The 12,873-nt window shown below is 46.4% G+C and overlaps 1 protein-coding gene across 1 annotated transcript in view; it reads right to left on the reverse strand.

The window, feature by feature from the left end:
* SYT13 (synaptotagmin 13) overlaps positions 1-12,452 on the reverse strand; it is a 53,948-nt gene extending 41,496 nt beyond the window's left edge. Inside the window, exon 1 of the mRNA XM_069091482.1 lies at positions 11,918-12,452. Coding sequence (XP_068947583.1) covers positions 11,918-12,106 — 189 coding nt within the window. The 5' untranslated portion in view covers positions 12,107-12,452. The remainder of the gene's footprint in view (positions 1-11,917) is intronic.
* Positions 12,453-12,873: the final 421 nt, after the last annotated feature.

The raw sequence follows: 12,873 nt of genomic DNA on the forward strand, positions 1-12,873 counted from the left end.
TCTGTCTCTCTGTCTGTCTCTCTCTATCTGTCTCTCTCTGTCTCTCTATCTGTCTGTCTCTCTCTGTCTGTCTCTCTCTATCTGTCTCTCTCTGTCTCTCTCTCTGTCTGTCTCTCTCTCCCTCCTTCTTCCCTCCCTCCCTTTTTCCCTCTCTCCCATCATCCATACCTCTAGTCTTTCATTTCTGAAATCTAGGTCATATGCAAGAATTTGTTATTAAAAAACCTCTGGGGCAGTGAATAGAGCACCGGCCCTGGAATCAGGAGGACCTGAGTTCAAATCCAGTCTCAGACACTGTAATAAGAATGTAAATTTTAAAGATCTTCCCTGCCCCTAGGCTAAAGTGCACCAGAAGCCTGGGGAGGGAGGCTTGTTTTTCAGTAGATACTTTTTGATTGGCCAGTGGGTCAATAAGGTTGTTACATTCTCTGAGCCAGGAGAAGGCTATATAAGCCCTGATGTGTAGCTTTGTTTTGGGACTCACTTTGAGAAGTGTTCTGTGATTTGATCTGAATTCTGGGAAGCCGTTGTTGAGAGTCCTCCGGCTTTGAAAAACCCAGAATGTGGAAACCCAGATGTTGACTGGGTATGGATGTAATGGTTGGACAGTTTGGAAATCTGTCTACTTGATGTTTCTGTCTTGATAATTATGCCTGTATACTTTGAGGTTCAGGGTGCTGACCTTTTCTCCTGAACAAGGTAAACGATATATGTCTGACTGATTAAAGTAAGCTTGTTAACCCATTTTGAGTTGCTTTCCTTTAACAAAGCAGATCCAAGAACCTGTGGTAGCTGCAAACCCTGAGGACTCTTGGGGTGCTTGCTGCTACAGACACTTAACATAAAACTAGCCATGTGACCTTGGGCAAACCACTTAACCCCAATTGCCCTGACCTCCCCCTCCAAAAAAAGGCAAAAAAAAAACCCTCTATAAAGAGTCATGACTACACCTCTTGCTATCAATATCACTGACTGACTAAGCTGTCAATAAGCACCACTCTTCTAAATTGGTTGTTGGCTAGCCCAATGCTGACTGACAGTTCAAACAGCCAGTGACAGAGAAGACTGGAACACCTTCTTCCTGCTCTTCTGATTCAACACAAAAATAAAGTCCCTGGAAGCATCCAGATTTGCTAAGGGTATCAAACATAGTAAGTCCTTAATAAATGCCTAATGAATGAATGAGCAAATACATGCATGTGTTGTTACTCTGGAAATTACAGATTTTAATGAGCTGGTAGCTTTCCAAATTATTTGCTATCTATATAGTTAATTGCTCACCCCCACTGGACCTCAGTTATCTCCTATGAAAAGTGAGGGGGTTCAACTAGTCTCTTTCTTAAGTCCTTTTTGGACCCAAATACTTTGAACATAAAAAAGTGAATGGGTGGAACATCCAGGGGAAGCCCTAGATTTCCCCCTGGAGGACCAGAGCCCCACAATTGCCCCCAGTGTGATTATAGAATACTTTGGGTAGTCCCCCTTTGATAGTATCTTAAGCATGCAAGAAAATGCCAGCTTGGGCAAAGTATAAATAAGTAAAGGAACTCTTGTGTCCTCTTTGTCATCATGAACAAGGCTGCTAGAGTCAGAGAAATCTGCTGATGGAATCCAGTCTGTCTACATCATCACCTGTGTGGCCTTGGCAAATCACTTAACCTCTCTAGGCCTTAGTCTATAAAATAAGAGCTTTGGATTTCATGGTCTTTAATGTTCTTCTCAATTCTAAATGGGAATTACTGTTACTAAATTATAATATAATAATAATATCATATAGTATATATACATATATTGTATACGTGCACACACATAAACTTTCTATATATCTCTAGACAGAGATTCTTAAACTGGGGTCTGCAGATACTTGAGAGGTTTGTAGATAGATTTTAGAAAGGCCCATGAACTTGCATAAAAAAAAATACATTTTTATTTTCACTAAACTCTAACTGAAATTTAGCATTTCCTTTAATTACTTAAAAACGTTGTTCTGAGAAGCAATCCAGACTGCCAAAAGGGGTCCATGACATGCACAATGGAAAAGGATTAAGACCCCCTATAAGATCCTTGAGAACCAGCACTGTCTCATTATGCCTTTTCATCCATTTAAGGCAGGGCAAGCATTTAGGAAGTTCTCTTTCGTCTTCCCTCCCAGTACCTAGGACAGCTCTTGGCACAGTATATTCTTAATAAATGCTTGTCAATTGACCATACACACTCAAAACATCCATTATCTCATGTGATCCTCACAACCCCCTTTGGGGTAAGAACTCCAGATTTTACAATCCCCATTTTACAGATGAGGAAACAGAGGCACAGAGACATGAATCAACTTAAGGTCACACAACCAGCGAATATCCAAGGCACAACTAGAACCCAGGTCTTCCTGACTTTCAGTCCAGCTTCTTTCTCTTCACTGTTTCCCTCTATGGCCCTGCCATTCCCCCTGAGGCAGAGAAAGGGGAAGCCAACAACAGACTGCCTAACAACCGATTTAAAGTATGAGTGATGCTGATCAACAGCTCAGCCACTTGGTGACATTGGCAGGCATGGTCTCCCCCACCCCCTATAACTATTTATAGTCTTTTTAATAAAAAAAATCCTGCATATGGCCTAGATTTCAGAAATGAAAGACCAGAGGGATGGATGGAGATGGAGAGCAGGTTCCATAGATAGGAAAGTGGCAAAGCCAAGTACTGAGTCCACAGTCCTCAGACTCTACATGGATGATTCCATGCTTTCCAATTAACAAACAAGAACAAGAATCCTTCCTAAAAATAATCCCAGCCAGTGATTTTGAGGCTTCATAGGGTAGGGGAAGGTTTGAAGAAAGGAAAAAGGCAATGGGGACCACTCCCCAGACCTACCAATATTGTCACTTGGAGAAAATCTCCCCTGTTCCCCCACTGAAAGCCCCTCCCTGGGGGGCTACTTGTGTCACAGATGTTTCATCAGGAATCAGAGCTCATCACCATCCTGCAAAGGTCTATTTCCGCCTCCTGGGTAAACATGGCCTCCCTTAATTGACTGGCTGATGCACTGGCCCAGAATAACCCAGCCGAGATGGCCCTGCCTGGCTTTGTCTCTGGGAGCTGGCCTGGCCAGCCTGCCTTTGTGAACCCTCCCCTGAAGGCCTGTCCTTTCATTTCTTTGAAGTTGCTGGGCACTAGGAATGAGAAATGTGACTGGGGAGACCAGCTAGGAAACTATCCAGGCTGGGGGTGGGGATGGGGGAAAGATCTTGAAGCATGGGATTCAATAGGCCCCTGGAAAAGCCAGCTGGGATCCAAGGTTATGCTGTCATTAAAGGCAGCTCAGGTTTTTTGTGGTGCGTCACAGCTGAGGAGCTCTGCTATCTCATTTAATCACAGCCCACTTTTCTTGGAAAACTCAGAGGAATCAGGATCATAAAGGGTGGAGGAGGTCTTGAAGGTGATCTAGTCAGGAGGCCATAGGTCTCAAATCAAGAAGGAACCTCACAGGTCATTTGGTCCAACTCCCTCATTTTATCCATGGGGATACTGAGTCCCAGGGTCATTAATTGACTTCCCCAATATTCCACAGGTAGCTTCAGAAGCCCCAGATGAGCCCAGATTTTTTGACTTGACACTTTGACACTAAGCCTTCATTCTTTCTGCTCTGCCCCATTTTACAGATGAGAAAACTGAAATCCAGGGAAGGAAAGTGACTGTGTGCTTATCAACAAGCAGAAGATTATCAGATACTATGTGAATGAGCTTGGCCTAGAACCCAAGTTTCTTGTTTCTGACTTCCATCTTCTTTCTACCTCCATCTAATTTTAAGAGAAATGAAAGAAAGAAAAATGATGATAAAAGTAAAAGAATTCGTTACTAGTACTTTTCTGTTGTACTTGTTTTTTGCTTAGGCAGAATTGTCACCCTCTCAAGCACTTGGTCAATATTTGTTGAATAAATGATAAATGGGATCAAGTGTCCTTGGTTTATCCCACTTCACTGAATGAAAAATACCTGTTTTAAGAACTGCGGCTGCCTTGTATGCCTACAAAGAATGGGTCACCCTTCCACAAAGATATTTCCTCAAAGCAATCTGGGGAAGTAGCAGTATCGTGCTCATTTCACAGGTGATGAAATGGGGGAGCAGAAAGGTTACATAACCTGTACAGAGTCATTGAACTACCACATAGAAGAGTCAAGATCATGGTAGAGAAACAGCCCTGGATTTGGAATTGGCCTGGGTTCAAACCTCTGCACTGCCACTAACTACTTGCGTGGCATTGGACAAGTCATTTCACTTTGCCTTGGTCTTTTTCCTCATCTGTAAAATTTGGGTGGGGCAGGCTCAACTAAATGGCCCCTTCCGGTCCTAGATATATGATCCTGTGTGTGACCTTAGGTGAGATACTTTGCTTCTTGGGCCTCAGTTTCTTCAAGTGTAAAATTGGGGAGGGGAGCTATTGCAGCCTTTAAGGTCTCTCCCAGCTCTAGATCTGGGCTTACTTACGATCACAGGAGACTTGAATGTAGGTTACAAATTCAGTGTGCTTGGACATCTTACCTCTCAATCTCCATTTCTCCTCTTTATCTTTTATCTATACTATGGGCTTGAATTTACAAAGTGATTTCCTAATTTAGAGGGATCTGGGAGAATCAGGCAGACAAGCAGTCAATCAACAAATCTTTATTGAGTACTATGTACCAGGCAATGTGATAAGAGATGGAAACGCAAAGGAAAGCTGCAATATGATACTGGGTTGGTTTTTCTTTTGGGGGGGGGGGAGTGTTGTTGAGGGAAGGCACTAGGCGCAAGGGTTAATGACAGCTGTTTGACCCCTGCTTGGTAGCCACACCTCACAGTCTGATCTCTCTACACTTGAAACAACAGCCTTGTGCACTAGGGAGTGTGAGCATTCTCATTCCCATTTTACAGACAAGGAAACTGAGGTCTCAGAGTGTGAGACCTGTGGTCATCTAGTTAGTAGGTAGTTGAAGCAAACCCAGGATTTCTAACATGCTGTCTGTCACACATGAATTATTGAGGTCCTGGCTTCATTCTAAACCCAAGCACTGCCCCCTCTTAGTCCATTGTTCTCTTTGGGCCTTGACTCCTCATTAAATCAGAACACACTGATCTTTCCAGCCCTGCCCCATGCCCACCCCACAATTCCTAGGCCTTCCTGGCAGGGATAAGGTAAGAAAAAGACCAGGTTATTCCTGCCTCAGCAAACCAGGCTGCATACAGGGTGGGAAGCTCAGGATTTTTCTGACTCTTTCCAAGGGTACAAAGGCACAAAGGAACTGAGAAAGGTAGAGAAGACACTAGTATAGAGAGGGGGAGGGAGTAAGCTGGTGCTCTAGGCTTTGGCAGGAACCTGGAGTCAGGAGTCCTGGGTTCAAGTTAAGCTGTTCTGAAGGCAGGACCCATGTCCTCAACTTTGTTTGTATTCCCAGAGCTTAGCACAGTGCCTGGTACACTTAATAAATGCTCACTGGCTGTTGCTTACTAGCTTTGACTCTGGGTGTCTCTTTACTCCTCTGAGTCCTACTTTCCTTCTCTAAAAAATGGATTAATACAAAACAAAGCACGTTGCAAAGGAAGGTTAATGCAATTGGCCTTATCCCCATCTTGCAGATGAATGCACTGAGGTGCGGAGGGATCGAGGGACTTGCCTAAGGTAAAGTTCCTCCTTCTCCTCCAGATCTGGGTCTAATAGGACAGAGGGTCTAACCACCCTCCATTCTTCCCATCACTGATCTTGTTATTGTTCTTACTGAGTAGTTTCAGTCATGTCCGACTCTTCATGACCACGTCTGGGATTTTCTTGGCAAAGATACTGGAGTGGTTTGCCATGTCCTTCTCCAGATCTTTTCACAGATGAGGAAACTGAGGCAAACAGGGTTAAGTGACTTGCCCAGAGTCACACAGCTAGTAAATGTCTGAGGACAGATTTGAACTCAGAAATATCAGTCTTCCTGGCTCTGGGTCCAGGGCTCTATCCACGGTGCCACCTGGCTGCCCATCACTGATCTTATCCTTGACCAGTTATGGCCAAGCCGTCATACCTATCAGCTTCCACACACTGCTCTGTGTCCACTGCTCCTCCCCATGCTCCTCTTCCCCCAGCATGTCTTCTTCTCTCCTAAGTGTCACTGCTTTTTCTGAGGGTGGGAAAGAGTCATCACCCCTCATCTGACCTAGGGTGCTCAGGACATTGCCCACAAGGTGGTGGGAGCTTGGTGTAATGAAAAGGGTGTTGGGTGTGGAATCAGGAAAGATCTGCATTCATATCCTATCTCTGATACCTCCAGCTGTGTGACTGACAGCTGGCAAATTACTTAACCTCATTTTCTTCATATGTAAAATGTAGGTAATAGTCCATACTAAAGATCTTTGGGAGGCTCAGATGCATGTAAAAGGCTCTGCAAATTTTAAGGCAAAGCATAAAGGTCTACTAATGGTATTCTCCAAGGCAGCTCCTCATTAACCTTCCTTCTCATACCCATTCATCACTGAAGACATGGTGCTGTGGGGTCTAGAGCACCTAGAAAATCCTTACTTACAAAGGAAAGCATATTTTTGCTTAAATCAAGCAGTGCTCATTGTAATTCCCCACCATATATACTGTCTCTTTCTACCACTTTCTGTCATTAGGACCAGGACAGAAGGTAGAGAGAGAGTATGGCTTATTTTGTTCTCTGTGTATTTCTGCAGCATTTTCGATATAGTTGTGTTTGTGCCCACCATTCTATGTGCATTTAAATGTCCTCAAACTATTGACTTTGCCTATTTGACCAGGGTTCAAAGGATCCAAGAGTTATAGCCAGAAAGGACCTTTGGTTATCTAGTCCAACTCCATCATTTTACAGAGGAGGGCCCAATGATGGCAAGTGACTTGATCAAGTCACTTGAGAGCTCATCCTGACTCCATGGCAGAGAAGAGATGAGAGCCCAGGCCTTCCTGCTCCAAATCCAGGATTTTTCCCACTGAGCCACATTTCCTAGAAATGAATCCTGCTAGAAAGAATTCAGCTAGGATTCACCAGTCATAATAATTCCCTCTGAGGCTGTTCACCACCTTAACTGCAACAGGGTTTTATAAAGATTATCAGTGAGGAATGAGCATAGGGGAATTGATAGTCTGATGGGAATGATGGGTGAGCTGTTCTTGGGTTCCTGGAAGACACTAAAGCCAACGTGATCCTGTCTACTGAGTGTGGAGAAAAGGGAGAAATGGCCACAGCCACTGATGCTGATTGCTCCTTTCTACCTTCTGATTTTTAGTCTTGGTCTATCTTCCTTTGCCTCTCTCTTCATCTTGGTCTAATTCATCCTGTTCCTTCTTCTACAACATCTTCAGCCCTCTTTGCCTTTCTCTCTCTTACTAGGTCTAATTAATTTTCAGTTTCCATGTCTCTCTTTACCCATTTCAATCTGATTCTCTCTTCTTCACTCTCTTTCCCTTTGTTCAATAACACACATTAATCCTCATCTGTAAAAAAAAAATATCATATCATCCCATTCTAATATTCTCTCTGGCTGTATTTCCTGGTCAAGTTCTCACTACCTCTCCAAATTCTGTCAGTCTCTTTTGTGCTCTTTCCAATTCTCCTTTCCCTTTCTGTCTTTCTTTGTCTTTCATTGTCTCTTTCTCTTCTTGCCTTCTCTTTCTCCTCTCATTCTGTTCTTTTTCCATCTCTCCCTATTTCTTCTCTTCCTTCTCAGTCTATTTCTTTTCTCCCCCTTTACTCTCTATCTCCTCTCTTCTTTCTTTACATTCCCCCTTTCTTTCCTCTTCATTTTCTTCTCCTTCTCCTCACCCCACTGTTTCTCTTCTTCTCTCTTTTTCTTTACTATTCTCTCTTAATTCCTCTTCCTTGCTTCCCCCTTTTATCCTCCACTCTTCTTCTTGTTCTCTTTCCCCTCTTCTTTCTTCTTTCTCCACTCTATTGTTTTTTCTCTCATTTCCATTTCTGCTCTTTATCCTGCTCTTTCTTTCCTTTTAGCCTTTATCTCTCTCTTCTCCCTCCCTGTCTTTTGTCTCTCAATCTTTGTCCCTCTATTCCATCATTTTCCTCTTCTCCTTCTCCTCCCCATCTCTCTATTTTCCCACTTTATTTTCTGTCCCCCTACCCCATCTCCTCTTCCACCTTATTTTCTCTTTATTTACCTATTTCTTCCAGTCAACACCTCTCTCGTCTTTTCTCCTCTCCTCTTCTACCTTTGCTGTTCTCTTCTCTTCCTGCTTTCTGTCTCTCTTTATGTCTCCTGAGTCTATTTTGACCAAAGCCAGTGGTCTGTGATTAAAAGCCTGAAAATGCCAAGATTGTAAAAAATGCTTTGGGTTGGAATAAAATGAAAGATGTTTATTGACTCTACGGTCAACAGGAACTATTATCATGAGAACCGCCATGCCTTACCAGGAGGAAATAATGAAGAGTGCCATCCAGCTTCAGCTGACTCCACACTTGCCCTTTGAGTACAACCTCAGGGAACAAACTGACAGCATGTCAAAGGTTTCTAAGGATGCTTTTTGTCTCCAGTAGGCAGTGTTCTGCACATCTCCCTGAAATAACCCATGGTAATTTCTTGATGAAAAATTCATACAGCTGGCTGCCTTCCCCATTGCTAAGCAACCAGCCACAACATGTTTATCATACTGAGTCTAACATTAAGTAAGGCTGAGCTGGAACTGAGACCAAGGTTCTGAAAGGGGACAAGAAGGACTGACTTCTGACCAGAAGAAACTCATCCTCCTTCTTCCAACTCTGCCCACATTGCTTCCTTGCCCAGAATAACCTCCTCCCCATCTCTGTCAAGGACCCATGTCAAGTGCTTGGTCTGGCGAATCCCAGCAACCACCCCTCCACAGAGTTTTCCCTAGACATGAGTCAGGAGTGAGCTCTCAATACCTGAGTCTGCAGTTAGATGGACTGGATTACAAGGACTGAATTCCATCTCTGTCACTTACTGTCTTATGTGAGCCTTTGCGCCCCAGTTTCATCCTTGGTCAAATGACAGGGCTGTACTAGTGTGATAATAATGCTTTCCTTGGGTATTATATTACAACTAGATGACCTCTGAAGTCCTTTCCAGATCTAAATCTTTTGCCCTATGGAACCTATTAGGTGAAAGGTCCAGTATTAGGTACCATGGGTTCTACAAAGACAGATGTTTCTTGAATTCAATTGAATTAAGGAAGGTGACCTTCAGCATTGGGAGAAATGTCTAAGGTCAATTTGGAAAAGGAAGCTTATAGACCCCTGAGCACACTGCCAGCATGGTGGTCTCCTTTATTAAATGGAACTCTTCTAGATGGATCTGTGAAGAAAAGCTTGTGTAGACTGGAATACAGAGGGATTGAGTACTTAATATAGAAAAAGTGCAAAATTCATGCTTCAGGCAGGGCTTTAGCCAGAGAACAAAGAACATTTAATGTTCTTTGTGCTAAGGTCCCTTCCAGCTCTGCCACTCAAGGTCCATGTTCTAAGGTCCCTTCCAGTTCTGCCATCCCAGGTCCATGTTCTAAGTTCCTTTCCAGCTCTGATAATCCATGTTCTGTGTTCTAAGGTCCCTTCCATTTCTGAACATGCTAAATCCTAAGGTCCCTCTCAGTTAACATCATTGTATGTTCTAAGGTTTCTTTCAGTTTTGACATTCTTTGTTCTTTGTTCTAAGGTCCCTTCTAGCCCCACTAATGAGGTTTAAGTGGAATAGCTCTGATATTCTATGTCCTAAGATTCCTCCCCACTCAAATTCTTTATCCTTAACTTCCCTCCTTGTTCTGAGATTCTGTGCCCGAAGGTCTCTTCTTACCACAGCATTCTCTGTTCTGCAGTCCCTCACACTTCTAACATTCTATGCTTCAAGGTGCCTCCTCATTCTGAGAGTGAATATTCTGTCGGGTTGTCTTTCTTGTGTGTACCTAGTTATTGACATGTTCACACACATACACACGCACCTTAGAACGTGAGCTCCTTGAGGACCTAAGTTGTGTTTTTGCCTTTCCTAGTATTCCCAGCACTTAGCACAGTGACTGGGGCTGTTTCAACGTTTGTTGACTGTGTTCTAAGGTTCCTCTTAGCTCTAACATTCTCTGTTCTAGGGTTTCCTGAAAGCTCTTAGAATATGCTATGATAACACGATTCTCTGAACCCTACCCACATTCATGTGACCCTCCCACTAGGAGAATGAAAAGAAAAGATTGAACCCCCAGAGTCAGAGGATTCTAAGGTGGAACTTGCAGCCTGGGGCCTGGGTGTACCCACATGTCCCACTGTCTCCCCAGTTCTCCAAGCTGTTTACAACTCTGTCCTGAAATTCAAGGGAAGACTTTCTAGTTAATGAACCTTCTTCCCTCAAATCATCCCAGAAAGGGGACTTGCCTGTTTGGCTCCCAGGGCTACAGTACCCATTCATCGTCTGCCTACTCATCCCCACCCCTACAATTTAACAGCACAGAGCTGTTTCCAATCCCTGCTCTCCAGAGGTCAGGGAGAACAGATGCAGGTGCTGGTGTCTCTGTTACTCCCAGAGATCTCTTTCAAGGAAGTGGAGCCAACCCCAACATGTATGACTAGAGGGCAGTAGGGGGAGCAGGGGGGAGGGGCAGACTTTGGTGAAAGAGAGGGATGTCTTTCCAACCTCCCAAGCCCTCAGTATGACTGGGAGCTTTTAGACCGCATGTGTTCCTACCTCCTCAGAGATTGTCCTTTCTACCCACCAGAGGGAATTTTCCATCCTGGAGAGATCACTGCATTTTCCCTTGTTTGGGGCTCAGTTTGGTTCCTGACCCACATACGTTTTTTTTTTAAATTTCCATTTACACCCCACACACATATGCTCCACCATCTCCCTGAAGCCCCTCCTCCACTCTTCCCTCAGAATCCTTTATTTCCCTCTTAAAATTCCCTACAGTCCCTAATGCTCCTCCCCAAATTCATGCTTCCCCCTATCCTCCTCACAGCTCCCTCTCATAGCCCCTACTGACCTCAATCCTTCCTTAGAATCCTACATTTCTCCTTGCTCCCTACTTCTCCTATCCCCCAATCCTCCTCTCCATCAGTCCCTCCTCCTGTCACAGATCCATCCTTCCTTCCCTAATTCTCCCTCCTCACAGCGCCCCCACTCACCCCAGTCACTGAATCTTTCACTTCCCAAGCACTCCCCCCTCCTCCTGGTATTAGCTTCCCCATTCCTGTTCCAGATCTCCAAGCCCCCCTCCCATTCTTCATGGTCCCTGAGCCCCATACTCCCTGGTCACAGTCGTCCAGCCCCCAATTCTGTTATCTCCTGTTATGTCTCTATTACCCTGTCAAAGCACCCACCAGAGCCCCCCTATTTCCTCAATTAGAGGCCCCACTCGTCGCCACCCCTCCCACTTACTCAACACTACTCTTCCCCCTGAAACCTCCACTCTCCTTTTTCAACCCCTCAGTGGCCACCCTCACCCCCTAGCGTCCACCTTGTCCTCCTTCAACTCTCTCCTTCAGAATTCTTCAAGACAGATCCCCAATCCTCCCCCAGAATCCATCAATCCCCAACTCCCCTCTTCACTGGTCCCCACTAGCCCAATTCTCCCTCAGAATACCTTCTTCTTCCTCCACCTATAACCCCCCCAACCTATTCCTCCCCAAGAATCCCCCGCCTCCTCAAAGTCCCAGCCCCACAATGTCCTTTATTATACCCCCATCCCCATACCTCCTTTTCTCTCTATTGCACCCACGCCAGGTACAGCCCCCTCCCACCCCTGGCCCAGGAGGTCACACCCCCTCCCCAGGGGGCCAGTCCCCGCCCCCCACTCCAGGGGCAGACAGATTGCCCCGCCCCCAGACTGGGGAGGGGACGCGGTCGCAGAGGGCTGCTCCTGGCTCTGGGCTGCCATCCGCTAGCAGTGAAGAGAGCAAGGTTTGGGGCGCAGGACGAGCGCGGGGTGCCCGGGTACCTGCTGCTGCTGGGCGGGCCGAAGCACTCTAGACGTCGCCTTCTCAGCATCCTGGCCTTGGTCCTGGTCCTGGAGTCCGTGCTTGGGGTTCAGGCGACGGCACAGGCAGGTGAAGCCGCACAGGGCGAGGATACTGGTTGCTGTACCAAGCGTGGCACCCAGCGCGATGATGGGCACCGAGAGGACCATGGTCCAGCCGGGCAGAGCAGGGAAGGACTCCCCGATCCCAGTCCGCTCAGGGCAGAGCTGCAACAAGGGGTGTCCCTTCCCTCTCCCCCTGTCCCTAGACCCTTATTCCTTTCTTCTCCCCTCAGGGCTCAGTTCCGCTGTCCCTGGACCCTCAGCCACCGCAGAGGCTCCTCTCCCCGCGGTCCCCGGAGCTGTGCGGCCCGGGATGGGGCAGGAGCAACGATAGTCCCAGCGGGACCGCTCCTCGGGGTCCAGTTCTTGCCCCCCGGCGCCGCCCTCCGGTGCCCACTGCCGGAGCTCAGCGGCCCCCGGCCTCCTCTGGAACCAGCAGCTCTCATTGAATCAGGCAGAGGGATCCAGGAGGGAAAGGATGGAAGAGGAGGGAGGGGCGGGGCTGGGGCTGGGGGTGGGTTAGGGGTTGGGGAGGGGAGCAGCCACTATGCAGCGGAGACAGGAAGACGTCAGAGACGGGGAACGGCCTTCCTGCCCTCCCCCCAAACCCCCACCTCCCGCCAAACTCTCCTCTGCCTCCAGGTTCACTTCTACCTCTCCCCTCTCCGCCCCACCCCCTCGTGATACCCCCACCGTGTCACATCAAGTTCTCACAGCTTCCCCGCCCGCACTAGCCCCTAAATCAGAAAATCATCTCCACAGTCCTGGAGAATAAATCTCTGGAATCTTCAGTCTTAGAATCCTAGTCTAAGAACCTTCTCTAACCTCTGATCTGCAGCTTCCAAAGGCAAAGTGTTATCTGCCTGATACGTTGG

The sequence above is a fragment of the Petaurus breviceps genome, unplaced genomic scaffold (genome assembly GCF_028583685.1).
Source record: "Petaurus breviceps papuanus isolate PSGF00001 unplaced genomic scaffold, PetGlider_PUasm1.0 188, whole genome shotgun sequence".
Taxonomy (NCBI): domain Eukaryota; kingdom Metazoa; phylum Chordata; class Mammalia; order Diprotodontia; family Petauridae; genus Petaurus; species Petaurus breviceps.